Source organism: Elgaria multicarinata, chromosome 1 (genome assembly GCF_023053635.1).
Source record: "Elgaria multicarinata webbii isolate HBS135686 ecotype San Diego chromosome 1, rElgMul1.1.pri, whole genome shotgun sequence".
NCBI lineage: Eukaryota > Metazoa > Chordata > Lepidosauria > Squamata > Anguidae > Elgaria > Elgaria multicarinata.
Window position 1 is genome coordinate 99,729,784 of NC_086171.1, and position 12,138 is coordinate 99,741,921.

General features: G+C 46.1%; 1 protein-coding gene across 1 annotated transcript in view; it reads left to right on the plus strand.

Annotated features, from left to right (window-relative positions):
* Positions 1-2,132, plus strand: part of FMO1 (flavin containing dimethylaniline monoxygenase 1) — a 30,588-nt gene extending 28,456 nt beyond the window's left edge. Inside the window, exon 9 of the mRNA XM_063133485.1 lies at positions 164-2,132. Coding sequence (XP_062989555.1) covers positions 164-497 — 334 coding nt within the window. The 3' untranslated portion in view covers positions 498-2,132. The remainder of the gene's footprint in view (positions 1-163) is intronic.
* The last annotated feature ends 10,006 nt before the right edge of the window (positions 2,133-12,138 follow it).

A 12,138-nucleotide genomic window follows, 5' to 3' on the forward strand; every position in this document is an offset into this window, starting at 1 on the left:
AGAAAAAAACCCAGCAAAATGGCATGCACCCAAGAACTACAGTTTCCAGGTTTTCCTTGCCAGGGAATTAAGGGCAGAATTTTCAGTATCGTGCCTTCTATTTACTGACTAATAAGTCATATTTATTTCTTCCCTTCCCCTCCTTTTATGTTATTTGATTAAGGTTTGGCTTGTCCTTTGATGAGGTTCTCAAAACTGATTGCCTGATATACATGGATCAAATTGCCTCCTTTATTGGCATAAAACCTAGCATACCAGCAATACTTCTCAAAGATCCAGAATTGGGCATGAAGATTTTCTTTGGGCCGTGTTCTTCCTACCAGTACCGTCTGACCGGACCTGGGAAGTGGGAGGGAGCCAGAGATGCCATCATGAGCCAGTGGAAGCGAACCCTGAAGCCAATAAGAACCCGAGTTGTAGAAGACTCTTCTAACATCTTTACATATATGCTTGCCATATTTGCTATCTTTGTGGGAATTTTCTTAAGTTTCAATTAATTCTGGCAGATCTACAGCAGCCTTAGCATCAGCTTTCTCAGTACATATTTTTGATTATATTCTACCTTGCAAAGAAGGAAAGACAAGCCTTTTGATAAGGGGACCATACAAAATTATATACACAGCCAAAATTTTAGACAGATATATTCAGATAATGTTATCTTTTTGTATCCAAATTTCAAAAAGATAGAAGAAACCTTTAACACCAATATATGAGACCAAACTGAAATCCATTTGTAAATTTGAAAATTAGTTACAGATCTAAAAGCCAGCTATTATATTTCTTAATTAAAATAGTAGCTTTTTGAGAGCCAGTATGGTATAATGGTTAGAGTGTCAGACTGGGGAGATGGGGGCTTAAATCCCAAATGAGCCATGAAGCTTACGTGATGACCTTTGACCAATCACTACCATTCAGCTTAACCTACCTCACAGGTTTGGTGTGAGAATGAAATGAGGAGGGGTTGAGCTCCTTGAAGGAAAGATGGAATATAAGTATAGTAAATAATAAATCAGGAATGTTACTTTAAAATTCAAAACTTTGTATGCTAATTCAAAGCCTGAGTTTAAATGTTCCAACTTAGCAATTCTCAATGCAGACTGTTTCTCATTTATTTGTTTATGTGCTATTTGCACTTCTGTGCACTAAACAAAGACATTTGCTTTGTATGCCTTGAATATTATAAATGCACAGGGCACTATTTCTATTCTTACTACATTTAGGATATTAATTTACTCTGTAAGATATAGTGCTATAGACACATTAAGAAGGTAGAAGCCAGACTGAAGTAGATCCAAAGTGTTTCTGGCCCAGAAACCTGTTTCTAACATCGGACAGCCAGTTGCCTCTGGGAAATCCATGCACTGGACATGAAGGCAATAACCATTTCCTGTTGATTCCACACACCCGAGCAACTGGCATTCAGAGGTGGATTGCATCTGAACCTGGAGGTTTCATCTAGCTGTTATGGCTAATAGCCATTTGAGGCTGCAGTCCCTATGTCCACTTTTCCAGGAGCAAGCCCCATTGAATTCAATGGGACTTACTTCTAAAAAGACATGTATAGGATTGTGCTGTCATAGACCTATTGTAGTCTCTTTTTTAAAGTACTCTGAGACAATACAAGAAAGACATAGGTCTCTTCTCCCAAGCATCATGGGTTTTCCTGGGATTTGGACTTGAATGCTCATGCACCCAATACTCCGAGAATGGGAGGGTGCTATTGCATTCATGTCCTGCTTGTGGACTTCTCATATCTCGTTGGCCACAGTCGGGACAAAATGCTGGCCTAGATTTGCCTTGGTTCTGTTCATATGTTCTCAGTTCTACAGCCCTTTTAACAAGAAAAACGCTTTACAAAATTTTGCTTCAGTCTTTTTTAAATCAAAGAATAGTTCAACAACTTTGAATGTCACCATTTCACAGTATATAGCACATGTTTTCAACTTGTAGAGGTACAGAAAGAAAAGTTAAGGTGATGACACATTTCTATATGGGGGGAAATTGATGTTAAAACAGAGTTGTTTATTCTATAAAGAGCCAAATTTATTATATAAATAGCCAAATCAATTAATCTTGTTTAAATTATATTAATCTTTCCATAAAGTAATAAAAATCAACCAAAGTAACACAAAGGTTTGTGTTTTCCTTCTTAATAGTAGGAACAGCTAGAATGTGCCATTTCGAGGCAAGTAAAAGTTTTACAGCTATTAAGATGATCCAAAGAAAGATTTGATGTTCTTTAGTTATTTATTTTTAATACAACAGTCTAAATATCCTAAGAAAATATTTTTCAATCCATGGGGATATCATAGGTGTTCACATGCAAATTTTATGTAAATCTGTATACTCTTTCTGGGTCGTACATTCTTTGTTTTTTGGTGATGCGTAAATGACGTCACCTAGTGGCAGCAAGAATTCTGATTGCAAAATATTGAAAATCTACCAAAATTCCTTCTTTAAAGGACTAATTGCACAAAGTATGATATATCATGAATTTATAATTATGAACAAAATAGGGACTGAGAGAAGGATGTTGGGCAAGACTAGCCGGGTGCAGGGGGGATGAGTAGGTGCAGATGCAGTCTGGGTGGTGCTGCACCCATGTCTTGCTCATGGGTTCTCTGCAGGCAGCTCTTGGACCACTGTATAAACAGAACGCTAGAGTTGAAGAGCATGGCTCTTCTTATGCTCTTATGCAGTCACATACTGTATGGCCTGGTGGCTGGCAAACCATGGCTGCCTGCAAAGGCTTCTGGGTGAATGGCTGCTTCTAGGGTGACCATAGGCACCGGTTTACTCCGGTAACCAACGGGGAAACCGCACGATCCGGAGGATCCGGAGTGGGCTGCTGAAACACCGGGGCGGGGGGGGGGGGGACTCGGCCGCGGCCGCCCTTACTTGTCTGCAGCGTTTTTTTCGGGTGCAGCGGTGGCCATCTTTAGAATCGGCCTGCCCTGGCAAGGCAAGCGAGGCGAGGCAGAGGCGGGCGGAGGCGGCGAGGTGGACGGCAATCCGCGGCAAGTGCCGCCGCTTGTGGCGCCACCGCCGCTGTCACCACCGGCCCGCCGCCGCCAAGAACACACAAGCGGCAAGAACAAGCAGCGAGGCGAGCGGCGCGGCGCGGCGCGGCCTGGCGCGGCCCGTCCCGGCGTGGCCACAGCGGCAAGGACAAGCAGCGAGGCGGGCGGCGCGGCCCGGCACAGCCTGGCGCGGCGCAGCCTGGCACAGCGCGGCCCAGCGCGGCCTGGCACGGCCGCAGCGGCAAAGACAAGCAGCGAGGCGGGCGGCGCGGCGCGGCACAGCCCAGCGCAGCGCGGCCCGGCACAGCCCAGCGCGCCCGCAGCGGCAAAGACAAGTCCCAGGGCAGGCCGAACAAGCAAGGCGGCGGCGGCGAGGCGGAGGTGTTGGAGGACGCCAAGACGCGGGGAACAGGACGGAAGCAGAGGCACAGGCTATACAAGCCAAGCGAGGCAGAGGCGGTGAGATGGGGGGGTGGAGGACAAGCCGCCACCACTTGTGCCGCTGTCCCGCCGCCGCCAAGACAAGACACGGCTCGGCTACTCGGCCGGGCCGCAAAAGAAGCATCGGGGGTGGGGAAGCAGCGTGGCCGTGGTGGGGGCCTGGCGGTGGTGGGCCAAGGTGCCAAGGACAACGTGGTGGTCTGGAAGAGAGGGCCGGCAGCAGCGCATGGACCAGCGCTGAATGCGGAAGGAAGGAGAACGAGGACATTACAGCCACGGACCAGGCAGCAGCAGGAGGAGGCAGCTGCAACATGGGAAAAGGTAGGCCGAGGCAAGGCCACCATCCTCCTTAACTTGGCATGGGGGTGGTGAGGAGGAGGGGGGAGAGGCTTGGACGTAGGGCTAGGGAAAGGCGTGGGGGGGAGGCTAGAGCTTGAGAGGTGGGACCTTCATTGCTTCAGCCACTTTAAAACTGGCTATTTGCAATTAAGTTTTCAAGAGTCCCTGAAAAGAGTACCTTGGTTACCAGGAGGTAAGGAAACGAAGGAGGAAAATGCCTCAGGTCAGTTGCAAACAAATATGGGGAAGTAAAAAGAGATGATGATGATGATGATGATAACGTAGGCTGACCATATGAAAAGGAGGACGGGGCTCCTGTATCTTTAACAGATTGAGAGGGGGGGCTTAATTGCTTCAGCCACTTTAAAACTGGCTATTTGCAAGTTTTCAAGACGTCCCTAGAAAAAAATAACCTTGATGATAATGGATGGTGTTGGTAATATTAATAATGCTTCTCCTTGTCTTGGTGATGATGATAATGGATGGTGATCCCAATATTAATAATGCTTCTCCTTCTCTTGGTGATGCTGATAATATGATATTAATAATGCCAGTTATCCTTTACTTTTCCACACCCCAATATAATTCCTTGTGCCATGGAGATCATAGAATCATAGAATAGCAGAGTTGGAAGGGGCCTCCAAGGCCATCGAGTCCAACCCCCTGCTCAATGCAGGAATCCACGCTAAAGCATCCCTGACAGATGGTTGTCCAGCTGCCTCTTGAATGACTCTATTGTGGGAGACGCCACAACCTCACCAGGCAACTGATTCCATTGTCATACTGGTCTAACAGTCAGGAAATTTTTCCTGATGCCCAGCTGGACTCTGGCTTCCTTTAACTTGAGCCCGTTATTCCGTGTCCTGCACTCTGGGAGGATCGAGAAGTGATCCTGGCCCTCCTCTGTGTGACAACCTTTTAAGTATTTGAAGAGTGCTATCATGTCTCTCCTCAATCATATTCAGCTTGCGATCTACAACAATTCCAAGATCCTTCTCATTTGTAGTATTGCTGAGCCAAGTATCCCCCATTTTGTAACTGTGCCTTTGGTTTCTATTTCCTAAATGTAGAACTTGGCATAGATGCTAATAATAGATTAGCACTGAACCTGCGAAAACCATTATCTTTAATGCAAACTGCTCTGGGCGTTTAAACCCAGTAGCTATGCAGTGCATAGCAAATGCCAGATCAAAGTTACAAAGGTGGCCATTCATGACTTTAGACATATTCTAAACCTTAGCAATTTCTTGCCAATAATTTTACATGTTGTCTGAAAGTGTTTCCATGTGATATACATCTTGATATCTAACAACTGCCGTGCATCTTCATTGCTACTCACTGTTTCTACATAGCTCTCCAGACAAGGAAACAGTTGTGTAAAATGTACTTGAGTCTTGAATCTTACCTGCTTCTGAAAAATGGATGCTTTAAATCCATATACTTATGCTATACTGTGTAGTGGCAGGGTTGTTGTTAGGGTGAGCTGAAGTAAGTGACGTGTTTGAGATTGCATTTAAAAGGGACTTGCCTGTGAATTGTAGCTAACTGCTTTGAAGGTGGTTTTATTTTATTGTGTTGAACATAGACTTAATGTGGATTCTTTCGTGTTCAATACAACTGAACTTTAAAATTAAGAATTACAGTATGTCCAGATTATTTTTGCCTTGGACAAGAAGTTATACAGTTTTTTAAAGTTGAAATCTATGTTAAGGGAAGTGTTGTTGTAGTTCTGTCCCTTTTTCCTGCATTTCACGACAGTAATAGATTGGGAACAACTATTCTAATGTGTTCTATGACTGTTGTGGTTGTTTATTATGTTATAAAAATAAAGAAATGGTTTTATATAAGTGTTAATTCTTTTTTTAGTATTTAGTATATTATTATAGTAGTTGTGTGCCTTTGGCACTCATTGGTTGCTATCATTTACTTTTTGTGAACCACCCAGAGAGCTTTGGCTATTGGGCAGTATAAAAATGTAATAAATAAATAAATGTGACCGAGGCCACACCCCCTTGGGGGCCGGGCATGTTGAATTGGCTCCGCCTTGGGGGTGGGCATGTTGGTGTGGCCATGCCTCTTGAGGGCGGCCATTTTGTCCTCCTTTTTGGTTTCCAAAATATGGTCACCCTAGCTGCTTCTGCTTCTAAGCTAGCAAACTGTTATTGCCTTCTGTACCAGTCAGCAACGTTCCTTTGTGTCATGGGAGAGAGGGGGTCAAAAGGCACAGTTCCAGTGATCTCATGAGAACCTCAGGTGCCTTGTCTGGAGGCTCTAACAAGCTGACATTCCAAGTTAGTCCAGTCGGAAAGCTGGCCATAACACCCTCAGAAACCCAAGGAGTGGGTCTTGCCTGTGCCAAAGAACTGCCAAGGAGTGCCTTGTTTATCACAACATGTAACCTCATGCTATCAATTCTTATGATGAGAAGAGCTGCTTTGTTATTAATCCCCATGTATGATTGATCACTCTCTTAACTTGGCAGAAGTGCCAAGTTCAGTTATGCTATAATTGTTCTTGTGCCCAGGAGTGGGTGACCAGACTGCTCGAAGGGTCTTCTGTGCAGGAAGTTTTCGCAGGCTAGTCCACTTCTATTAGGAAATGTGCAATGTGATAATAAATTGTAAGCAAACCTGTGAGTCTGACTACTTTGTCTCCTTGGAAACCCTGAAACAACCTGAAGCTCACAGCCGGAGCTAGACTGACTGGAACACATTTTCTTAGGTTTCATTTCAGTTGGGGATGGAGACAAGGTTCTTCTCAGGAAAGGTAGATATCAATAGGCATGTGCTCCGCTCCTATTAGAAGCGCAGAAGCAGGAGCAAATTGGCCTGCTCCACCTTGCCCAGAGGCGGAGTAGAAGCGGACCACAGACCCCTAGAAGCAAGGCGAAGAGAAACGCCCATTTTCGGAGCGCTTCTCTTTCCGCGGAGCGCTCCGATCGCCATCTTGAAACATTTCGCCCATAGATAACTGGGTTGTTTTTGAAGCTATCGTTCTGAAAAATCTTGTGCTCAGACAGTCGTGGATGGGGGTCATTTTGAGACTACTCTCACCTCTCTGCGTCGTGCAGGTCGTGTGCTATATTTTTTAAAAAATCGGGTCAACAAACAGGGACAGCGCGGGTCAAACAGCGGTTTTCGCCCATAGGATTGCATTGCGGAAAAGAATCGGGGATAACTGGGTTGATTTTTAAGCTATCGTTCTGAAAATTCTTGTGCTTAGACAGTCGTGGATGGGGGTCATTTTGAGACTACTCTCACCTCTCTGCGTGGTGCAGGTCGTGCGCTAGAATTTTTTAAAAAGTAGGGTAAAGGCGGGAAAAAGATTACCTTTTCGATTGCTGAGGGGCAGAGTCAACTCCCGGTCATGATCACATGATCCCAAAGTTGGAGGAGGAGATAGGCAAAACGGGTAACTTGGGATTCTGGGAAACTTCTCTTTCTTAGTCTGAACGGACTTTTCCCAGTAGCCCCACCAAATGCACAAACACAACTTGTGAAATCATATACTAAGCCAATAATAAGAGATAGAAACACAGCACTGCTACCCACCCTAACTTTGGGGAACAACTGAAAAGATGTGGTGCAAGGGGATGAGCTCCCCTAGGGCATCTCATTGTGGACGTGCCCCCGCTCTCTCCTGTACTTGGAAGGCCATCAGAGCCTTCCAAAGAGAGTAACCCGGTGGAGCGATGCCTATCATGAGTTGAAGTGACAGTTCCACTTCTTAGCGGTGGAGCAATGGCTTTCATGAGTTAAACTGAAAGCCTTGCTTCTTAAAAGACTGGTTGACCAGTCAAATTGGCAGCTGCTGCTTCCCCCTCCCCTGGGCACGTCCCCCTATTGCTGGTAAAAGACAGATATAGCCTTTTTTTAAAAGTTCTTCTTGCTGTTTATTCAGCAACACTGCTGCTTTTAATTCCACCCCTCCTTCGTTTATTTATTTATTTATTCCATTTTATATGCATTACTGGCTTATCCTTGGCTCACTTCCTTATGCCCCCAGAAATGTCTGCTGCCTGCCCGCCTGCCTTCCCTCTCTCCTCCCCTGCCCGCCTTGCAGGGATGTTGTGTGTGTCTGGCTTTGACTCAGGGGAGAAGTCCTTCCTGCGCTCACTTGGAGTTTTGGAAGTTCTAAATCCATTTTTCAAGTGTGGAAGAAGATTCATATAGGTTGATCTCTACTCCCCAATTCATGGCATGTTGGGCTTTCCTTTGAAATGGCCCCATTGAGAGGTCTGCAGGTTTAAGCCCCGCCAAAAAACAGGGGATGATGGGACTGCCTTGAGTCTCGGCATGCGGCGTATGTATCCCTGGATAAGCTGTCATGGTGGTGAGTTTGAGGTGTTTTTTTAACGTGCAAATTGACAGAGCTATTGGAAAGGGGTGTGAATGGGTGTTGGATTTTCATAAATTCCCCAAAAATCAGGGGATGATGGGACTGCCTTGAGTCTCGGAGTGCATATGTATCTCTGGATAAGCTTTCATGGTGGCGAGTTTGAGGTTTCTAACGTGCAAATTGATGGAGCTATGGAAACGGGTGTGAATGGGGTGCCCGATTTTCAAAAATTCCCCAAAAATCAGGGGATGATGGGATTGCCTTGAAACTTGGCGTCCATGTGGACACATGGATAAGCTATCATGGTGCCGAGTTTGAGGTTTCTAACGTGCAAATTGACGGAGCTATCGAAAGGGGTGTGACTTAGGGTTATGGGTGGTGCGTTAGAGGTTAGAGCCCCGCCAAAAATCAGGGGATGATGGGACTGCCTTGAGTCTGGGCGTCCATGTGGACACATAGATAAGCTGTCATGGTGGCGAGTTTGAAGTTTCTAACGTGCAAATTGACGGAACTATCCCAAGGGGTCTGAATGGGGTGCCCGATTTTCATAAATTCCCCAAAAATCAGGGGATGATGGGATTGCCTTGAAACTTGGCGTGTGTGTGTATACATCCATGAGGTGTCATGGTGCCAAACATGAGGTTTCTAACTTGAACAGAAAAAAAGTTGTTTACTTTTTAAGCTTTCAATGCAACCCTATGGGGGAAAACGGAGCTCCAATCCGGATCCGGAGCTCCGAGCGGAGCGGAGCGGAAATGGGCGGAGCGGGGGCAGGGCGAAGCGGCCCGATCCGAAAATCACGGATCTGGAAGTGAAGCGGAGCGGGGGGTCCATGCACACCCCTAGATATCAAGGAGGGAGGGGAAAGAGGTAGCACCATGTAGGTGGTCTGAGAGGGAGTCTCAGGCATAATGGCAGGGGCAGCAAGGGAAAATGGGTGGGCAACTGAGGGTGGTGAGTTGGAAGAGCAAAGCTGCACAGGTGTAACAGGTGCACAAGTGCTTGCCTGTTCTGGATGGGGTTGCTCACCCTCTGAAGGAGCAGGTCCGTAGTTTGGGGGTGCTCCTGGATCCGTCTTTGTCACTGGATGTCCAGGAGACCTTGATGGCCCAGAACACCCATTACCAACTTTGGCTGGTACACCAACTTCACTTGTTCCTGGATAAGGATAGCCTAATCACAATGATCCATGTACTGGTAACCTCACAATTGGACTACTGCAAGGAGCTCTACAGAGGGCTGGCCTTGTGAGTGGTTCAAAGGCCATAGCTAATGCAGAATGCAGCAGCAAGGATGCACACTGGGACACCCAGCTAGGCTCACGTGACGTCTGTGTTTAAAGAACTGCACTGGCTGCCTCTTAGCTACCAAACCATGTACTTGGTTTTGTTATTATCATACAAAGCCCTAAATAGCTTAGGACCAGGATATCTACCATACTGCCACCCCTTATATATACCCAACCGACCTTTAAAATCATCATCAGAAGAGTTGCTGGTCATTCTGAAATTAATGGATACCTCGACCATGGGCCTTCTTGGGAGTGGTGCCCCACTCTTTGGAAAAACTCTCCCCTGTGCAGTTCGGTAGGTATAAAATATGGCCCTCTTTCAAACACCTCCTGAGAACATGTTCACCCAGGCTTTCCCCAGGGCTGCAATTAAATTAATTGTGCATCATACTGCTCCTTGTGTTGCTTTTATTGTAATTGGAATTATTTTTAATGCATTTTAATGTGGTTTTAATATTTATATGTGAACCACTTAAGGTTTTTATTATATTTAGCAAATAAATAAATAACAGAAGGTGACAGCAGATAGGTTGCAGTGAGGCAGCCAACAAATTCTTATATGGAGTGAAGAATTTACTTTCAATCAAGAGTGGCCTGATTGCTGTTGATTGTTCTTGGCCTCCCGGTGACCTCATTCTGTTTCCTGACTTGGAGCTGAGCAGAAGCAGGGAAGAGCAGCTGGCCCAGCTCAAGTAGAAGCTACAAAAGTAAGCCAGTTCCCACAGAGCGAGCGAACAGAGAGCGAGCTAACAGGAAGAGCAAACAGGAGTTTCACAGGGAAAGTGTAGGGGAAGAGGAGACCAAGGAAAGGGGAACAAGAGAAGCCTCAAGGAAATCCAGGAGGCTGCCAATTCAAAGAGGCCGTGTACTTGCCATGTGCTCCTGAGTGCTGAGTGAAGAGGGTCGGTGTGGAGAGTTGCTGCAGGACCTGAAGGGGGTATAGCCTGATTGCTGATTGTACTTTGTACTCAGCAATCAGTGGCCTGATTGCTGTTGATTGTTGTTGGCCTCCCGGTGACCTCATTCTGTTTCCTGACTTGGAGCTGAGCAGAAGCAGGGAAGAGCAGCTGGCCCAGCTCAAGTAGAAGCTACAAAAGTAAGCCAGTTCCCAGAGAGAGAGCAAACAGAGAGCGAGCTAACAGGAAGAGCAAACAGGAGTTTGACAGGGGGAGTTCAGCAGGGGAGGCCTCTAAGGAAAAAAAAAGAGGGGGGGACAAAGAAAAACATAAAGAGAAACCCACCCACCCACACACACACACACACAAAAAACAACCAAAAAATCTTATTTTTCCTTAAGACATACTCATATAGTTGTGTACCTTCAGAGAGGACAGGACAAAGTAAAGGCAATTCCACTATAATCAGAATGGAAAAAACAAAGCAGAAATAGACAATATGAATGGAAAGGAACCCCTAAAGGTGGTGACCTGCAAAGGGTGTGCAATGTTCGTGTTTCTGCCTGAGCTCAACATGGCGTATACCCGCAACGAGTGCAAGCTGGTGGCACTTTTGGAAGAAAAAGTGAGAGGACTTGAGCGGCGAGTGTCCACCCTCCAAAGAATAAGAGAAGACAAGGAGTTCTTAGACCAAATGGTGGAACTGCAACAGCAACAAGAAGCACACGAGATTGAAGAGCAACAGCCAGCTGAAGCAGAAGTGGAGGATGCTGAGGGGAGGAAAGCCAATGAAGAGGAAACTCTCTGGAAAAGAGTGACAGTTAGGAGCAGAAGAACTAGAAGGCATTCTGCACCGGTGGAACCATTAGAGTTAAGCAACCGCTTTCAGCTTCTGGAGGATGAGTCTGAAGCATAGTTTGCAGAGGAAGAAGTACAAGAGACACCGTGCAACAATGAACAAGAGGCAGAAGGTAGATCAACCAAGAAGAAGAGAAGAGTAGTCGTTGTGGGAGACTCCCTGCTGCGTGGGATTGAAACCCAAGTATGTCGTGAAGACCCATGGACTCGCCAGGTGTGGTGTCTCCCTGGAGCACAGATTAGAGATGTGACTGAAGGGTTACCGAAGCTCATAAAGCCCACGGACACATACCCCTTTCTTCTCATCCATGTGGGAACAAATGATGTCACACAGCAGAGCTACGAAGAAATCATTTCAGACTTTGAAGCTCTGGGAAGGAAACTGAAGAACTTTGGGGCCCAGGTAGTTTTCTCAACCATCCTCCCGGTTCTTGGAAGAGGATTAGAAAGGGAAAGAAAAATACTCCGGATGAACGACTGGCTACGAAGGTGGTGCCGACGTGAGAATTTTGGATTCTGGGACCACAGGCTACGCTACTTGAAACATAGACTGCTGGCAAGGGATAGGTTGCACCTCACAAGGGCTGGAAAGAATGTGTTCGGCCACAGCATGAAGAACTTGATCAGGAGGGCTTTAAACTGAACCTTACGGGGGCGGGAGATGTAAACCTCGAGGCAACAATGGATGAAGGCCAATGCACCACAGTACAGAGAACAGCTCCAATAGTGCCCCAAAATAGTGTCCGCAACAATGTAGGAACAAAGCCAGACTATAAAACACATGGTCTTCGATGTCTATATACTAATGCCCAGAACCTGGGAAACAAACAGAACGAACTTGAACTCTTATTACATGAAGGCAAATACGACTTGATAGGTATAACTGAAACTTGGTGGGATGACTCCCGTGACTGGAATATAGCAATTGAAGGATATAACTTGTTCAAAAAGAACC